The sequence below is a fragment of the Gigantopelta aegis genome, chromosome 8 (assembly GCF_016097555.1).
Source record: "Gigantopelta aegis isolate Gae_Host chromosome 8, Gae_host_genome, whole genome shotgun sequence".
NCBI classification, from domain to species: Eukaryota; Metazoa; Mollusca; class Gastropoda; order Neomphalida; family Peltospiridae; genus Gigantopelta; species Gigantopelta aegis.
The window spans coordinates 64,482,866-64,498,359 of record NC_054706.1 but is presented as its reverse complement, the minus strand read 5'-3'; the positions used below and the strand labels follow the sequence as shown (position 1 = coordinate 64,498,359).

Here is a 15,494-nt window from a genome sequence, read left to right as displayed (position 1 = left end):
CGCTACATGCACAAATCATATGCTATTTGGAAATTAAAGGGGACTGTCCCGAGTTTCAGCCGAGTATTAGAGTTCCGGTTTTATCCCCAACAAAATAAACACCTACAATACTTTTTCTTTCTTTTTTTAAAAACAATATCTTATCTTAAATATATTTTAAATGTAAACACTACACGGATAAATACATTCGAGATTTCCTACGACTTATTAATTTCAAATTTCATATTGCTATTTGAAACAAATTAATACCTATGAAAGGCAAAAATCTTTAACTACTACAAACATTAGGATGACAAGAAATGTATGTATAGGATTTGCATAATTCCGGTACTTTCCGTTTAGACCCAGAAGCATTAAGCACAATACTTCCAGGAAATACCTTTCTATTATTGTTCCATTCATCCAACAAGTACCCCTTGTAAAAGAACCAATGGGGTAGTGTGCTGAAATGTAAATGACAGCTTTTAAGTTCGTCCTAGCATACAATTAAAAAAAAAAAAAATGTAAATTATATTTATGATAGGAAATTTGGGAGAAAAAGATACGAAAACCATTCATGTTACGATTCTCATTTGATTATGATGGCCCATTAACATTTTTATTTGGATCTGAACTACTGAAGAATTTTTTTTGTATTAAAACCACATGAACGATATATCGTTTGTCTGAAAAATTCTAATTTTATGCTCAGATATTACCAGTTTATCAGATTATTGCAATAAAAAAGTCCCGATATGACATACCTCAGTATACTTCCAAGTTTTTTTCGTTACTCTGATTGGAAATTTTCATAAAATACATTTAGGTGCACAATTTTTTAATTTTTTAAAAACATAAAAATATGGCCCGCTCTTATTTTTTTAAAAACATAAGGTTCAAGGAAATATGGCCTGCTGAAAATAAAGACAGCACGAGTTCAAGAAGGGTTTGGAATAATGTGTGAAAAAGTGACACGTTTTTGATTGAATAAACGAAAGACATTAATAAAATAATGTTTAAAAAGTATATAATAATTTATCTACCCGTTAGTGATGTGCGGTTATATTATTTGGCTTTGGTTTTGGTCTCCAGTTTCAACAAAATGTCTATGTACACAAGTACCTAAAGGGACACGCCCTAGTTACGGCTAGTTGTTAACCATTATGGCGTTGTTTTTCGCTATTAAACCAATTTTTTTCACAAATAAAATTGCACTTTACTTACATTTTATTATTTAGAATACACATTTCCATTCACCTGAAGTGCTTTTTGGTAATCCTGGTAATCCTATGTTTGTAAAACCACGAAATGGATTTTTTGTATTTCTTAAAATGCTGTGCGCACTCGAGAAAAAAACGTTAAGCAAGCGAGGTCCAATCTATTTTTAGAGGGAATCTTCCTGTGTAAACGTCACAGACGTTCGTATACCACGTGACCGTTATCATTTTGGTTCGGTTTGTTTTCTCGTGCACGGTTCACGCAATCAACATCCGATTTGTTGTCGTTTGCTTGTTGTTCATTTGTGAGATTTTTCTTCACAGTTCGTTAACATTTTCAGTAACAATAAAGTTCAGACAAGTAAGTGTCTCAATACAAAACGTTACAAACCCTTAAAACCCTTACGATTTCTGGAGAGGGGATACAACCAGGACAGAACAGTTGGAACATGTCCAGGAGAGGTGAAAGGAAAGCACCCCAAGTCTGTGCTCACTCTGTGAAATTTGTCGCGACGTAGGCATTGTTGTGCTTCGAGCGACATCAGAATACTAACTTTCAAAATTATTTCAAGCAATTGGGACATGGGGATTCCCATGGTATTTATCGATATAAAACCTGCTTTTTCACTCCATGTGATAAAAACGAGATCTAAGCGTGTTATAGGTTTGTAAATTAACCAAATTATCATTTATTTTCGCTGGATGGAACTAGGGCATGCGGATTTAAGTTTTGTTTCTTGAATATACCGCTGTTTTCGCTTTTAGTCAATTTTGGTGACCAGGGAAACTGTACCGGTACATATTGCATTCACCGTCAATTTTGTGATTAAAAAAAAAAACGGTGTGCATTATATTGTAGTTCATGTTTAAGTGGTGGGTGCGCATTATACATCGGTGCGCATAATACATGCGCCCTGCCACGCTATTCCATTTTGCCGCCCTCCTTTATTTTTGAGCGTCACTCTTTATTTTCCAGCACCTATCTCCGCTATTTCCAAATGCACACTTTTTTCCACACAAAAAACAACGATCAGTCTGCACACTGGACATCAAAGGAAACAAGCCGCGTTGTGTACGAAAAAGCAATCGACGAGACATTTACCGTAACGTAATTTAAATGTATTTTTAACAGCCTCTATTTTATCCAATATCAGTATCCATTTGTATGTTTGATAGACATAATAAAAGTTACATTTTATGTGAGCAATGAAAACATTTTATTTTTTACGGATTCGGCAATCTCCAATTGAAAAAAAACACCTTATTTGGCACCAAATTTGTCAGGTGATCAGAGCAGTCATTCTGTCTTTTGTTTCCACTAACTATCGTTTGATATTTTGTCCTCAGTTGCAGATATAATTGGTTGTAACTGATGATTTTTACTTTCTGTCATTCTGTTTATTCAGCACTTCTTTATAAAAATATTGTAAACTTTTCATTTTGGGGGGATATGAACGCTTATAAAAAACACAACGGAAGTGGTAGTGTTTATCATTAAAATCATTTATCTCGAGTGCCAAATAATATATACACCGCCTTTACAAAAACGAAACTACTTTTTATCAGCAGGCGATATTTTATCACAGCGATAGATTCATTCGATGAAGATGGAAATAACAAAAATGTATCCGACATTAGGAGATCACTTTACAAACATCTTTACTTGTTTTTCGTATATCTTGAAATCTTTATTAGAAATAATATTAAAACTTTGATCGCTCCAGCAAAACCGGAACTGCCCGTGAATGTCAGACCGATATCATCTTCGGTTCAATTAAGAGACGAAGTTTGCTTGTATTTCGTATTTATAAACCTTTTTGCACTTTTTTGTAGGCAAAATAAGGAGTATGTCTTTTCACAGTCTATCAACACACAACAATATGGTAACCAAACTACTTGCCCCCCCACCCCCTTTTTTTTTTGCTTTTCGTTTATTGGTTGTTTTTTTGAAAGGTGTGGTGCTGAACGGGGCCACCCTCCTTTAATTTTCACCCAGCGAGAACACGGGAAAATATGGTAGTTTTGATTGATATTTTAATAAAATTGTGTCTGGCATTAAGGAAACTTTGCAAAGCTCATAAAGAAGTTTATAGAACAATCATGTTTCAGGCTTTTGAGTTGATTAAAAACAAAAAATCTGAAATTTACGAAAATAGCAGAGATTGGAAAACACACTAAAAATATCTTGGCCAAAGTATGAATACAAATCAAGGGTTCAAAGAAATAAACATGGACGACTTTTGCAGAAGACATTTAAGCACATAAGAAAACACCACATGCATAGATTTTGTTGTTGTTGCCCGTTTCGGATGAGCCGGGCGGGAAAAAAAGGGAGCAAATTTGGAAAATTTGTTGTCCACAAATTCTTATTTAACCTGATTCAAAAATAAAAATTAATGACACCACTAGAGCACACTGAATTATTAATCATCGGCTACTGGATGTCAAACATTTGGTAATTTTGACATGAAGTCTTAGAGAGAAAACCCATGTACATTTTTTCCCATTAGTAGCAAGGGATCTTTTATTTGCATCATCCCACAGACAGGACAGCACCTATCACGGCCTTTGATACACCAGTCATGGTACACTGGCTGGAATGAGAAATAGCCCAATCAGGGCTTCTAGATTATGGTAGCCCCACTCCCATGGCTAGTGATATTCAGTGTTGGGCTAGTAAATAATTACTATAACTAGCCCGATGGCTAGTGAAAAAAAACACCTTGTCAAATGCTGCATTTACATATTTTGTAAATATGAATATCCTTCCCTCTCTTTCCGCCTGAATCTAAGGCTTTTTAAGCTCAAGCTCCATCTTTAGGTGACATATCTGATTATTAATATTAGTAAAATTGTATTTATTTAAAGTAGGGCTAGTGATTTTTTAATCATGGCTAGTACATTTTTAAAACCACTGATCCCATGGCTAGTGGATTTTTATAAAATTCTAGAAGCCCTGCCAATGGACCCACAGATGGGTATTGATCCCAAACCGACCATGCATCAAGTGAGAGCTTTACCAGTGGAGATCTCGCCTGACGTCACACAAGTCGACATACTGTACGCTGTATATAGTGTATTTCCCCAATTCATATTTCAAATATAATATGGCTTAAGGCGAGTTAACCTTTAGACTACTGGATTAATTTTTAACAAAAACCACGTCGAGTGGGTAAAAGTTTTTAATTTTTACTCACATATATTCACTTAAATGTTTTATAAATACATGAAATAAAGTTCATATATGAATCGGTAAGTATTATTTTCATGTCTTTTTTGGTACTTTTTTATTATTTTAGATCGGCTAATGGTGATTAAAATTAGGCAAAAAATCGAAAAAGGTGCGTTTACTTACTGGCATTTGTGGCCAGCTGTCCAGTATTTATGTCCATTATTCCCGATAACGGTGGTTTTCTGACCAGAATTTTTTTTTTAAACCTGAACTACCATTCATATTGCAATATTTGGTAATTTCCGTTGTTGGTAAAATGATCAAATTTATTATCAAATTAGCTGTCACAATCAGTTATCGATCCCTGAAAATGACCGTGACGTGCCGCCATTGTTGTCAAGCGAAAATACTTGCAGAAAACCACTTTTTGAACTCAAAATGTCAAGGTATTTTCAATTGAAAAAATCAAAACAAAAGCCACCATTTTGCAAAAAATCTTTTTTCTTTAATTATATTTCCGTTTCCGGTGAGTGTCATGTGCAAAACGGTGGGAAATATGAATTGGGGAATGCACTGTATACTGTGTACATTATATGAACTGACGTGACGTCGGGCGAGATATCTCGCCTGCAGTAGTCAGAAGGTTAAGGGAGAATGGATGTCTTTATTATTATTAAATACAAACAATAATTAAGTTTGTGGCTTTGTTTTAACTGCGGCTTATTTAAAGGTGCGGTTTATTTACGGACGATGGTGGGAACCAAGTGTTGCGCAGGGTTCATACACTTAAAGGAAGTCAAAATTCAAGGGTTTTTCAAGCACTTTACATGTCAACTTTACCAAAATTCCAGGACCGTACAGAGTTTCCACAGGTCGTTAAACACACAAGTGCCAACCATCTTTGTGTTCCCTGAACTTGCTAAATACCCAGCGGCAAAAAGTGACAAACTTTCTTTTCCAATATGGCGACGCTGTCGCTTGGATCTCGTGGCCGCGTGATCCTCACATCGCAATATAAAAAACAACAACAAACATTCACACGTCAACTGAGCCGGTAAACATCGATTGGCCGGACGATTGGCATTTGATTTGCCGCGGAAATGAAACAAATAATTTAATTACATGTTAAATAAAGTAAATAAAGCCTCCGTTTTAGGCGTTTATATTTTATTTGACATCAAATTATCATTTTCAAGGGTTTTCCAGACCGCAAGATGATTTTCAAGGATATTCAAGCACTGGAATACATTAGTTTCTTTTTAAGGGTTTTCAAGGGTTTTCCAGGCGCATACGAACCCTGGTTGCGGTTTATACACTTCTCTTTTTTTTAAAGTTTGTTTCAAAAATTATTTTTACAGGTATTTAACAAATAGCAATAGCAAACCAGCTCAGAGCTGGAACAATAAAACAAATGTATATAGTTTATAACAATAAAATATGACACTAATTGAACACAAAAACGGAAAAAAAACGGAATTTGCAAAAATCTGAAATGGAATGTGGCAAAATCTGAAACGGAAAATCATCCCCTCTAAGTACCTTGTTTGTAGCATGTTGGTAAAATCACGGAACCGAAATTGAGTTTACCCAACCCCTGCAATTAAGAAAATGTCCACGGCGAATAATTTGCCTTTTAACTCTCTCCGTCCGGTTGTCGAGTGTACTCGACTTTAGCCGTTTCACTGTGAAATCCGGTTGTCGAGTTCACTCGACAATCGAAGTACGGTATTCCCTGATTACTATAAATAGCCCTGTATAGACTATTTATAAGCTACCTTCTGCGCATGTACGGATGAATGGTCCAACTTCCTTCCTGTATCGAAAAATCTAATGCTTACATGAAATTTAAAAAAAAAATTATCTGTTGAAATCGCGAATCAATTTTGTTTTGGCCCAAATAAACATGGCGGCCGACGAAGATGCTATTTGGAGAGAATTCTTTGATGATAGCGATTCAGATGAAGATTTGTTTGAAGGTTTTACGGCGAGTGATATCGATGGAGAAATGGATAGTGAAGATTTTTCGGAATCTGATGTTGACGTTCCGACACCAGGTGTTTCATTATCGGATTCGTTTGAGGATTCTTGGCTTCCGCGATTCGACAAACGGACCGGCGTTTTGCTCGATAAAGATGGAACAGAAACTGCGTTTGAAATATTTTGTAAGTTTCTTGACGAAGATTTTATTTCGATGCTAAAAATTCAAACGAACTTGTACGCAGAACAGTATTTTGAAAAGCACCCCAAAGATACATTACCGCCTTGTTCTACAACACGTGGATGGGTACCTGTAGTGAACACTGAAATGAAATAATTTTTGGGCATTTTGTTGTTCATGGGAGCTGTCAAGTTGCCCAATTATGCATCCTATTGGTCAACAAATGCATTGACCCAAATTAAAGGATTTCGAGAGATCATGAGCTGTGATCGCTGGCAAATAATATGGATGTTTTTCCATGTGTGTGATAACACAACAAACCTTCCAAGAGACCATCCAAACCATTACCCAACTTTCAAAATCCGCCCTGTTGTTGATAAACTGATTGAAAGATTTCGCGACATTTATTAACCCGAGAAAGAACTTGCATTCAAGGGCCGTTCATCTATGGGTCAGTATATGCCACAGAAGCCACATAAATGGGGACTGAAAGCATGGGTACTGTGTGAATCCTCGACAGGATATTGCTACAACTGGTTTATGTATGTTGGACGAAAACAAAACACAGAGGTGGGACTAACGAATTCAGTTGTCATGCAGTTGTGTGAAGTTGTCAAGGATGCAGGACATCATGTATACAAGGACAATTTTTTTTCTTCGCCACAATTGTTCAAAGATTTATCTGAATGCAGTGTTGGAGCTTGCGGCACTCTACGGGAAAACCGACGCAGAACTCCGCCTCAAATACTGAGAGCTAAGTTGAAAAAAGGAGACAACCCAATGTTTGTTCGGGATGACAAGTGTTTATTCATTGCCTGGATGGACAAGAAGCCGGTAAATGTGCTGTCTACCATCAACAACACCCGTATGATGATCAAGTACATTCGATGCAGGGACCCAGCCAATAACAACAGGAGAGAGATCAACAAACCAAAAGCTATCGAGTGTTGCAACCAGTTTATGGGTGGAGTGAATTTATTGGATCAAAAGATTTGGACCTATCTTGGTGTGCACAGAACAGTAAAATGGTGGAAAAAGGTGTTCCTCTATTTATTGGAACTGGCATTTGTGAATTTCACAGTTGTCTGGAAACAGTTGCATGCAGCAAATACAAACTAAGTCTTTCCATCATTTCGTCGCTTGTAGCAACACACGATCGTGCCACAACTGCCAAGCCAAGATACAGCATTGACGATGTTCCAACAAGACTGGAAAACAAACGCCATTTCACCGGGATCAACAACAACAAGACAAAAAGTGGAGCTCAGGCGTTTCCGGATTGTGTTGTGTGATCGGATTGAAAAGTTCCAAAGGGTCGACATCAAACACAGTATATCTGCAAACAATGTGATAAACCTATGTGTCCTTATCCTTGTTTTGAAAGGTACCACACATTGCTGAGTTTCAAAATTCAGTGCACAAAGGACTTGCATAAAGAGTAACTGACAAATAAAACATTGTGAGTAGAAATGTGGCAAAATTTGTTTACCGTGTGGGTATTTTTTTCTACAATTTTATGTACAATATTTATAATTTCAAAAAATTTCACTACAAATATTTACAATTGAAGAAAATTATATTAGTAATAAATCTTTCATTACATGTTGTGGTATTATTCCAATAATTAATAAGTTATAATCATTTTTAATGAACCACTACTAATTTCCTCCATTTCACAAAAGGAGCAAGTTTTTGGAACCTGGCGGGCAAAATTTTGTCCAGGTTGGAGAGAGTTAAGAGAGATTCATCTAGTTAGACCATGGTTATTGCGGCCGTTGAGTGACGGGTATAATAGATCTCGGGCTAAGCCAGTCACTCAACGACGCAATAATTGTGGTCCAACTACACAAATATCTTGTAAAAGGATGATGTAACTAACATACACCATGTATCAAAGGGAATGATACCAAAGCGTGGTACAAATGTGACATAACAGTTAACACGCGAATAACACGTGCACATTCAAGAAAATGGGTTTGCAAGGGGATGACAATTTATATACAGCGTAGTCAGTCCGCAGTGACATGCCACTTCAATTTTATATTATATTACATCAAAGTGTCAGAATATATTTAACGCGATATAGAATTAAAATAATTTTCTTAATAACAGAATAATTTCTGTTAGGAAACTGTCACCAAGACCACATGCCCTCCATTTCAAGCCCAAATAAACCGGTAATTATTATTATTTTTTTTTTTTTTTTTTTTATCAAGTTGGATTAGGCAATTCAGCAACAGAAAATGGTAGCATATTTTGCCAATATAAATGGCAGTGAAATGCAGAGAATGAAAAACTCTGTGCCAATCTCCATGGCATTGCCGACTGCCATGTGCAAATGCAGGGGCTGTTTTCCATGATTATTATATTGAGTACAACTATTCAACGAAAATAATATAAACATTTTCGATGGGTTCCCATGATCACAAGACATGTTTCATACAGCATAATGGTGTTACATGTTGGGGGAAAAATATGTACATACAATGGCAGTACATAGACCCAGTGGTTTTCCATTTTACATAGCACACTTTTGTAAATTCTGTTTCAGAATACAATATGTAATTAACAATTTAGCTAACACAAGTGCTAACAAATTAAAGGAGAAAATGTTATTTATTCATATTTCTTCTGGTACATATTAATAGTATGATAATTGTAATGACTTGCACAACCAACCAATGGCTGGCTGAACTTACGCCCGGCAAAAGACTTGTTCTGTCTGCACAGGTGCAACAGACTAAGAAGTAAACCTGATAAATAGACATACGCATATGCCAACAGTACTGTACTTGCAATTTTTTTTTTTTTTAACTTCGCTGAAAACTGCAATTCTGTTTCCAAAAAAGTTAATTCTGCCAGTTTTCGGCTCTCATGGAAAATCACTGGGTCGAGTTGCACAAGGACACCCTGTCGATGTATCGTGCATGATTCTAATCCAGAAGCTATAACACTGGCCATCATTACTAATAAAATGGGATGAAGGGCATTTCCAGGGATAATATATCACTTGGCACATTAAAAATTTAAGTTGGATTCTCTTGAAACTTGAAATGTACATCCAACACAGCAGAGCTGTCCTGTGAACTTTTCATCAAACAATTATAGGCAGGCCTGAATCCAACTGGCGAAATAAAAAGTTTTTTTTCTGTCAAAAGTTGACCTGGTCCCAGAGTTACCAGCATTAGTGAGAAAAAGTTGCCAGAATATTTTGGATTCAATATGATTTCAAAAACTCACACAACTATGTCAAGACACCAGCTTTTTAGTTACATAGCTCATTGAACATCATGTTTACTTTTGTGTCATCAACACATGACACACTGTTTGTTGTGATCAGTCATCCATTCTTCAGTTCTGTCAAGAAGTATTTCAGTAATGCCAGAAAATACAAACTATTACTTTCATTTTTACAGAACAGCAAGTCACATTATCAGCTACTTAATTATATTACATTTTTAAAGAAAATATTCCACTGTTTTGATCACATTTAATCCCAAATTACAATTTGAACCTAATGTTTAATTTAGAATGTTCCTGAATGAACATGGAACAATAAAACACTAAGCAATGTACCAATAAATTTTAAATTCGCATTGGTACATAATATTATCTCTGCCACTGAAACAAAAATGGAAATAAATAACGACTGACATTTGTCACTGTGTATACCTTTTACACTGGTTGCAGACTTGTAAAGCACAGAAAACCCCACAATTAGCACTGACTACATGTAGTACAAACCTGTAACTGGTGCTTCAATATCAATCATGGTCTTCTCTTGTCTAAGCAAAGCAGCACCTTCGTTGATTATCCTTAAAGCTACATCCTCTGTCAATCTACCTTCCAAAATAAAGTGTTGTTTTAAAACGTCTGGTTTTGGTTTTCCTTTAGGATCAAATACTTCACTCATAGTCAGTCGGTGACTAGGTGGAAATGGTACACCTGAAAAAGAAACCATTTTGAATTAAAAGTTGACTAATCACAAGTGGAATAAGTAACAACTACAATTCTAATAAGATTAGTTCAAGTAGTTATTTTTTAGCTTCCATTAGCATGCGAATTAAAAAAGAAACATTAGTACTAAATTATGACTAAATATAAATTATATGCTCAATTTTCAAGTATCCTAAATGACTCTCCATAATCTAAGATGAGCACCTAATCAATCCCAACAAATTTTGCATCGAAATTCAAACTACGTTTCTACTAAAACAAATTATGTTCAATAAATAATTTGGCAAATTTTTCTGCTCATGAATACTTAGTTTACCCAGAGTAAATTTCAGTGTTTTGGATGTTTAGTACGACCCATTTATTTTCCACAAGTAAAAATGGTGACGTCAGGGTTTCTGCAAGAGGGTAAACCAGGTATGGTACAATATCCAAAAATGCTCAGATTTTTTTTTAAAGTTAACCTTTTAACAAAATTAATTACTCATTTTTTTGTGTGGAGCCACCCCCATACCCTGTTGATTAGAGTTGCATTCACTTACATCAGTGTTCTCGCTGCTCCATTTAAGCGGGGCGCCCCGCCCCGCTATTCCATTTTGCCACCCTCCTTTCACGTTCCCCGCCCTCCTTTATTTTTGAACGCCCCTCTTTATTTTCCAGCACCTATCTCCGCTATTTCCAAATGCACTTTTTTTCCACACAAAAAACAACGATCAGTCTGCACACTGAACATCAAAGGAAACAAGCCGTGTTGTGTGCGAAAAAGCAATTGACGAAACATTTACCGTAACGCAATTTAACAGTATTTTTAACAGCCTCTATTTTGTCCAATATCTGTATCCATTTGTATGTTTGATAGACACAATAAAAGTTATATTTTATGTAAGCAATGAAAACATTTGATTTTTTACGGATTCGGCAATCTCCGATTGAAAAAAAACCCCTCTTATTTGGCGCCAAATTTGTCACGTGATCAGAACGGTCATTCTGTCTTTTGTTTCCACTAACTATCGTTTGATATATTTTGTCCTCTGTTGCAGATATAATTGGTTGAAATTGATGATTTTTACTTTCTGTTATTCTGTTTATTAAGCAGATCTTTATAAAATATTGTAAACTTTTGATTTTGAGGGGATATGAACGCTTATAAAAACAACGGAAGTGGTAGTGTTATCATTAAAATCATTTATCTTGAGTGCCAAATAATATATACACCGCCTTTACAAAAACAAAACTACTTTTTATCAGCTGGCGATATTTTATCACAGTGATCGATTCATTCGATGAAGATGGAAATAACAAAAATGTATCTGACATTAGGAGATCACTTTACAAACATCTTTATTGTTTTTCGCATATCTTGGAATCTTTTTTTTTTTTTTTTTTTTTTTGGCTCTACGTTTGTTTTTTGTGTGGTTTTTTTGAAGGGTGTGGTGCCGACCGGCCACCCTCCTTTAATTTTCACCCAGTGAGAACACTGTACATAGTGCCATACCCCAAAAAAAAATTCTGGTAGAAACATTGGGCGTCAGTGAGATTGTTCAGCAACACAAACAATATAACAAACATAATTAGAAACGTATTTCATTTAGGTATTATTTATTATAGTGCTGTCACCTGAAGAAAAAAAAACAACACGAAAACTATGGATTGCAATAAAAAATTAATGAAGCATCAATTATGGGAAAAACACTAAGATGTAACCGACCTGTTTGTGTCTTATTTTTGTTTTGAAATTTACTAAAAATTATACCCTTAACCAGCAAATTTCCAGTTATTAAAATATCAATCACTTAACAATAATTACAATTAAGTTTATTATAAAGAGAATCTATAAGAGGATGATAAGAGGATGATAGATATGTTAAACATGTAGTCACATTAGACCAAAAAAGAATAGGTTAGGTAGGTAGGTAAAGAATCTAATCAAACCGAGAAATTGAATTTAGATTGCTCATGGACGGCAAATCAAATATTCAAATACATTTACATCGGGTCGCCGTAGTCTTATCGCAAATTCATTATGGTCGTTAAAAATTGGGGTAAAAGCCAATGTCTGATACTGCATTACGCTAATGTTGAATAGTCCTGTTGATCTCTGTCCATTTAACAATACGTAACGCAAAATCTTGCAGTTTTAATACCCCTCTCGCTCGTGTAACGTTTTGTGACCATGTCATATTTTACTTTGGGGTCTTTAGTAATACATATATGTTAAAATAAAACGGCAATGACTGGTTGCCTACTTTATTAATTAACATTATGTTGCACAATAACCCCCCCCCCCCCCCCCAATTACGTTTTGTCACACATCCCATAATTCCTACTCGCCTTAGTGCACGTTGAGTAGTTCTTGAATGACCCCATTATTCAATCGTAAATAATAAAGAAGTAACATACCGCTGATCGGTAAATGTAAATTTTTCACCGAATCAATTTTATTAAGTCTCAATATCTATAATACGCAATCTAATAATCGCCCAGCAGAACTATTACATCGTAACAGTGTTCAAACACGCACGTGCTGTTCGTCACATGGTGTGACATCGGGTACGGCCATTACTTCAAAGGGAGTAGCACATTTAAATTGGGGGGGGGGGGGGGGGGGGTGGGGGGTGTGTCACTTAATTTACTATTACTGTAGTAACCTGTTTTTTTAGGGGGGTTTAATTACAAAAACGTACCAAAAATGATTTTAAATTTTTTTTAAATAATAAAATATCTGGGAAAAAAAGTACAAAACATATGTACACACCCTTTTACAAAATAAGATCGTCTGCTTAAAATAGCACAGCAAATGGTAGTGCAGGATACACATTAAGTCAATACTTTTACTTTCTACGTCCGTAAATAGCGGATTGGACGTGTTGCGATAGATCCCAAATACGTGTCAACGCAAATGGATGGATTAAAACAAAAAGTTATATTCTTCTACCAAAAATCAGACAATGTGGCATTATTACTAAAAACCACGATACAACAGACTGTATCAAAACAGGATACACCTAATTTGCATATCCAGGTCAGAGTTGTTCGTCACGTGTTCATAATCGATCGGAAAACCAAAACGAAACATTTTTGATGTCATTTTAAAAAAATATATACAATTAGCTAAATTTGTAAACATTTTTATGAGTTCAAGTGTCCACGATAAGAGCAACTTTGGGAATCTTTATTGGGAAACTGTTGGGTTGAAGGGTCTAATTGGGGAAAAGTTTGATATTGGATTGGGGATTTACGTTAGGGGAATGGGGCCATTCACCGGCCCCAAAATGTATAGTAGTTTATACCCTGGGATGGGTCCCTAAAGGGGGTCAGTGGGGCAAAGAAAACATCCGAAGCGATCGGGTTGACATTACGGAAACCGAAAACGGCCGAAGTGATTCTCATTTTAAAAAAAAAAAAAAAAAAAAACCCGACTGAAAAAATAATTTCCACAATTTCTCTGACGACGGAAATCCGTCTCACGACGGACAGTTAACAGCCATGCAATACCCAGTTCATATGGCTAATTCAATATCCCAATAGTGGAGAAAATACGTAACTCTTTCTGCTGTTCCTCACTGTGGTGCACACATTCCTGTTAATGAATCATGAGCATAGCACGTCCCTTCACAAGATTTTATTTAATGCATTTACCTTAGTTTGACACCCAATAGCCAATGTATTTTTTATGCTTGGGTGCCATTAAACATTTATTCATTATTAATGTATAACATTTGTAATGAATGCCCGAGAATGAGTCAAAGACCAACATTATCTTGACTGTCCTGTTAAACTGAAAAAATTGTACCAACCTTTTAATAATAGATATTATGGGGCAAAATGTCAGACTATCCATGGTAAGTTAACCAAGCTTTGAAATGTTTTACCATCTTTTTTAAATTTTGGCACTAGTTTTTGTTGGAAGAGGGCCCCAATCACACACCCTTTAAATTTTCACCCAGCTAAAACACCACCATCTCTGGTATTTAGATATTAAATCTTAAATCATTATCATACAAGACTATATATTTATTACAGGCTAGAGAAAAAGTGTCACTTAATGCAAATAAGACTACCAAAATAACCTACAGTGATAGCTGAGACCAACATTCCTTTTATGAAATGCACCATTATTATTTCATTATTTTGACAGTTATATCAGTAACATTTTAACACAGATCTATCAAAACTGTCAATGCTATCTACACATTTTATGTGACTGAAATAAAGACAACACTTTCCAGTTTCAATTCATGCATATTTAGTGGCATAAGGTATTTCAACCAAAACCATGTAAAAATGTCTCGTTTTATCAGCTGTCAGACGTGCAGCTGCAAGTTGCTGTCAAAACGATAACCGGTGTATTTGGGCACTACTTGCAAGTAAACACCACATGAAAGTGCAACTGACCAACAAAATGGTGCATAACAAGCTAGGTATGCTTATAGACATGCATAACAACGTTGCTGCTGCTATATAAAATGTGACAGACTGGTTTCCTAGCGTTTATGCTTATAATAATGGCCGACATTACTACGAGGAAATGGAACAGCCAAGGTTCTTGGCATTCATCAACTTACTTTTCACCACCCTCTCCGTTGTTGACATCTTACCATCGGTCGTAGCCATCTTGAGGCCCACCAATTACAATAAATGGGAGAGGGTGCCCTCGATGGCACTCCGTTGATGTGATACTTCACCGATAAACCCAACCACTTTCTAGATACTAATTCAAGATGGCGTTCACAACATCGTATTTGCATTTGCAGGATATTTTCTGCGCAGTATTTTGCGCAACCTTGCCATCGCCCAGGGAATCAGAAGTCTATACCAAACGATAAACTTCCTTTATATTATAGCCTCGTATTTTATTAATTATTTATAGTTTAAAATAAAACTAATAATTATTAGTACGGATGTCACTACTACTACTACTATTACTACTACTACTGCTATTACTACTAATAAATAAATAAAGTGATTTGAAGTAGTATAGTTTATAATGCATGTATAAAAATATATGTTTAAT

At 35.6% G+C, this 15,494-nt stretch overlaps 1 protein-coding gene across 3 annotated transcripts in view; it reads right to left on the bottom strand.

Moving 5' to 3' along the window:
- Window positions 1-15,219, bottom strand: part of LOC121378397 (serine/threonine-protein phosphatase 2B catalytic subunit alpha isoform-like) — a 47,206-nt gene extending 31,987 nt beyond the window's left edge. For all 3 annotated transcript variants that reach the window (XM_041506547.1, XM_041506548.1, XM_041506549.1), the window contains exons 1-2: window positions 15,046-15,219; window positions 10,271-10,471 (exon numbers count right to left, since the gene is read on the bottom strand). In XM_041506547.1, coding sequence (XP_041362481.1) covers window positions 10,271-10,471; window positions 15,046-15,094 — 250 coding nt within the window. In that variant the 5' untranslated portion in view covers window positions 15,095-15,219. The remainder of the gene's footprint in view (window positions 1-10,270; window positions 10,472-15,045) is intronic.
- Window positions 15,220-15,494: the final 275 nt, after the last annotated feature.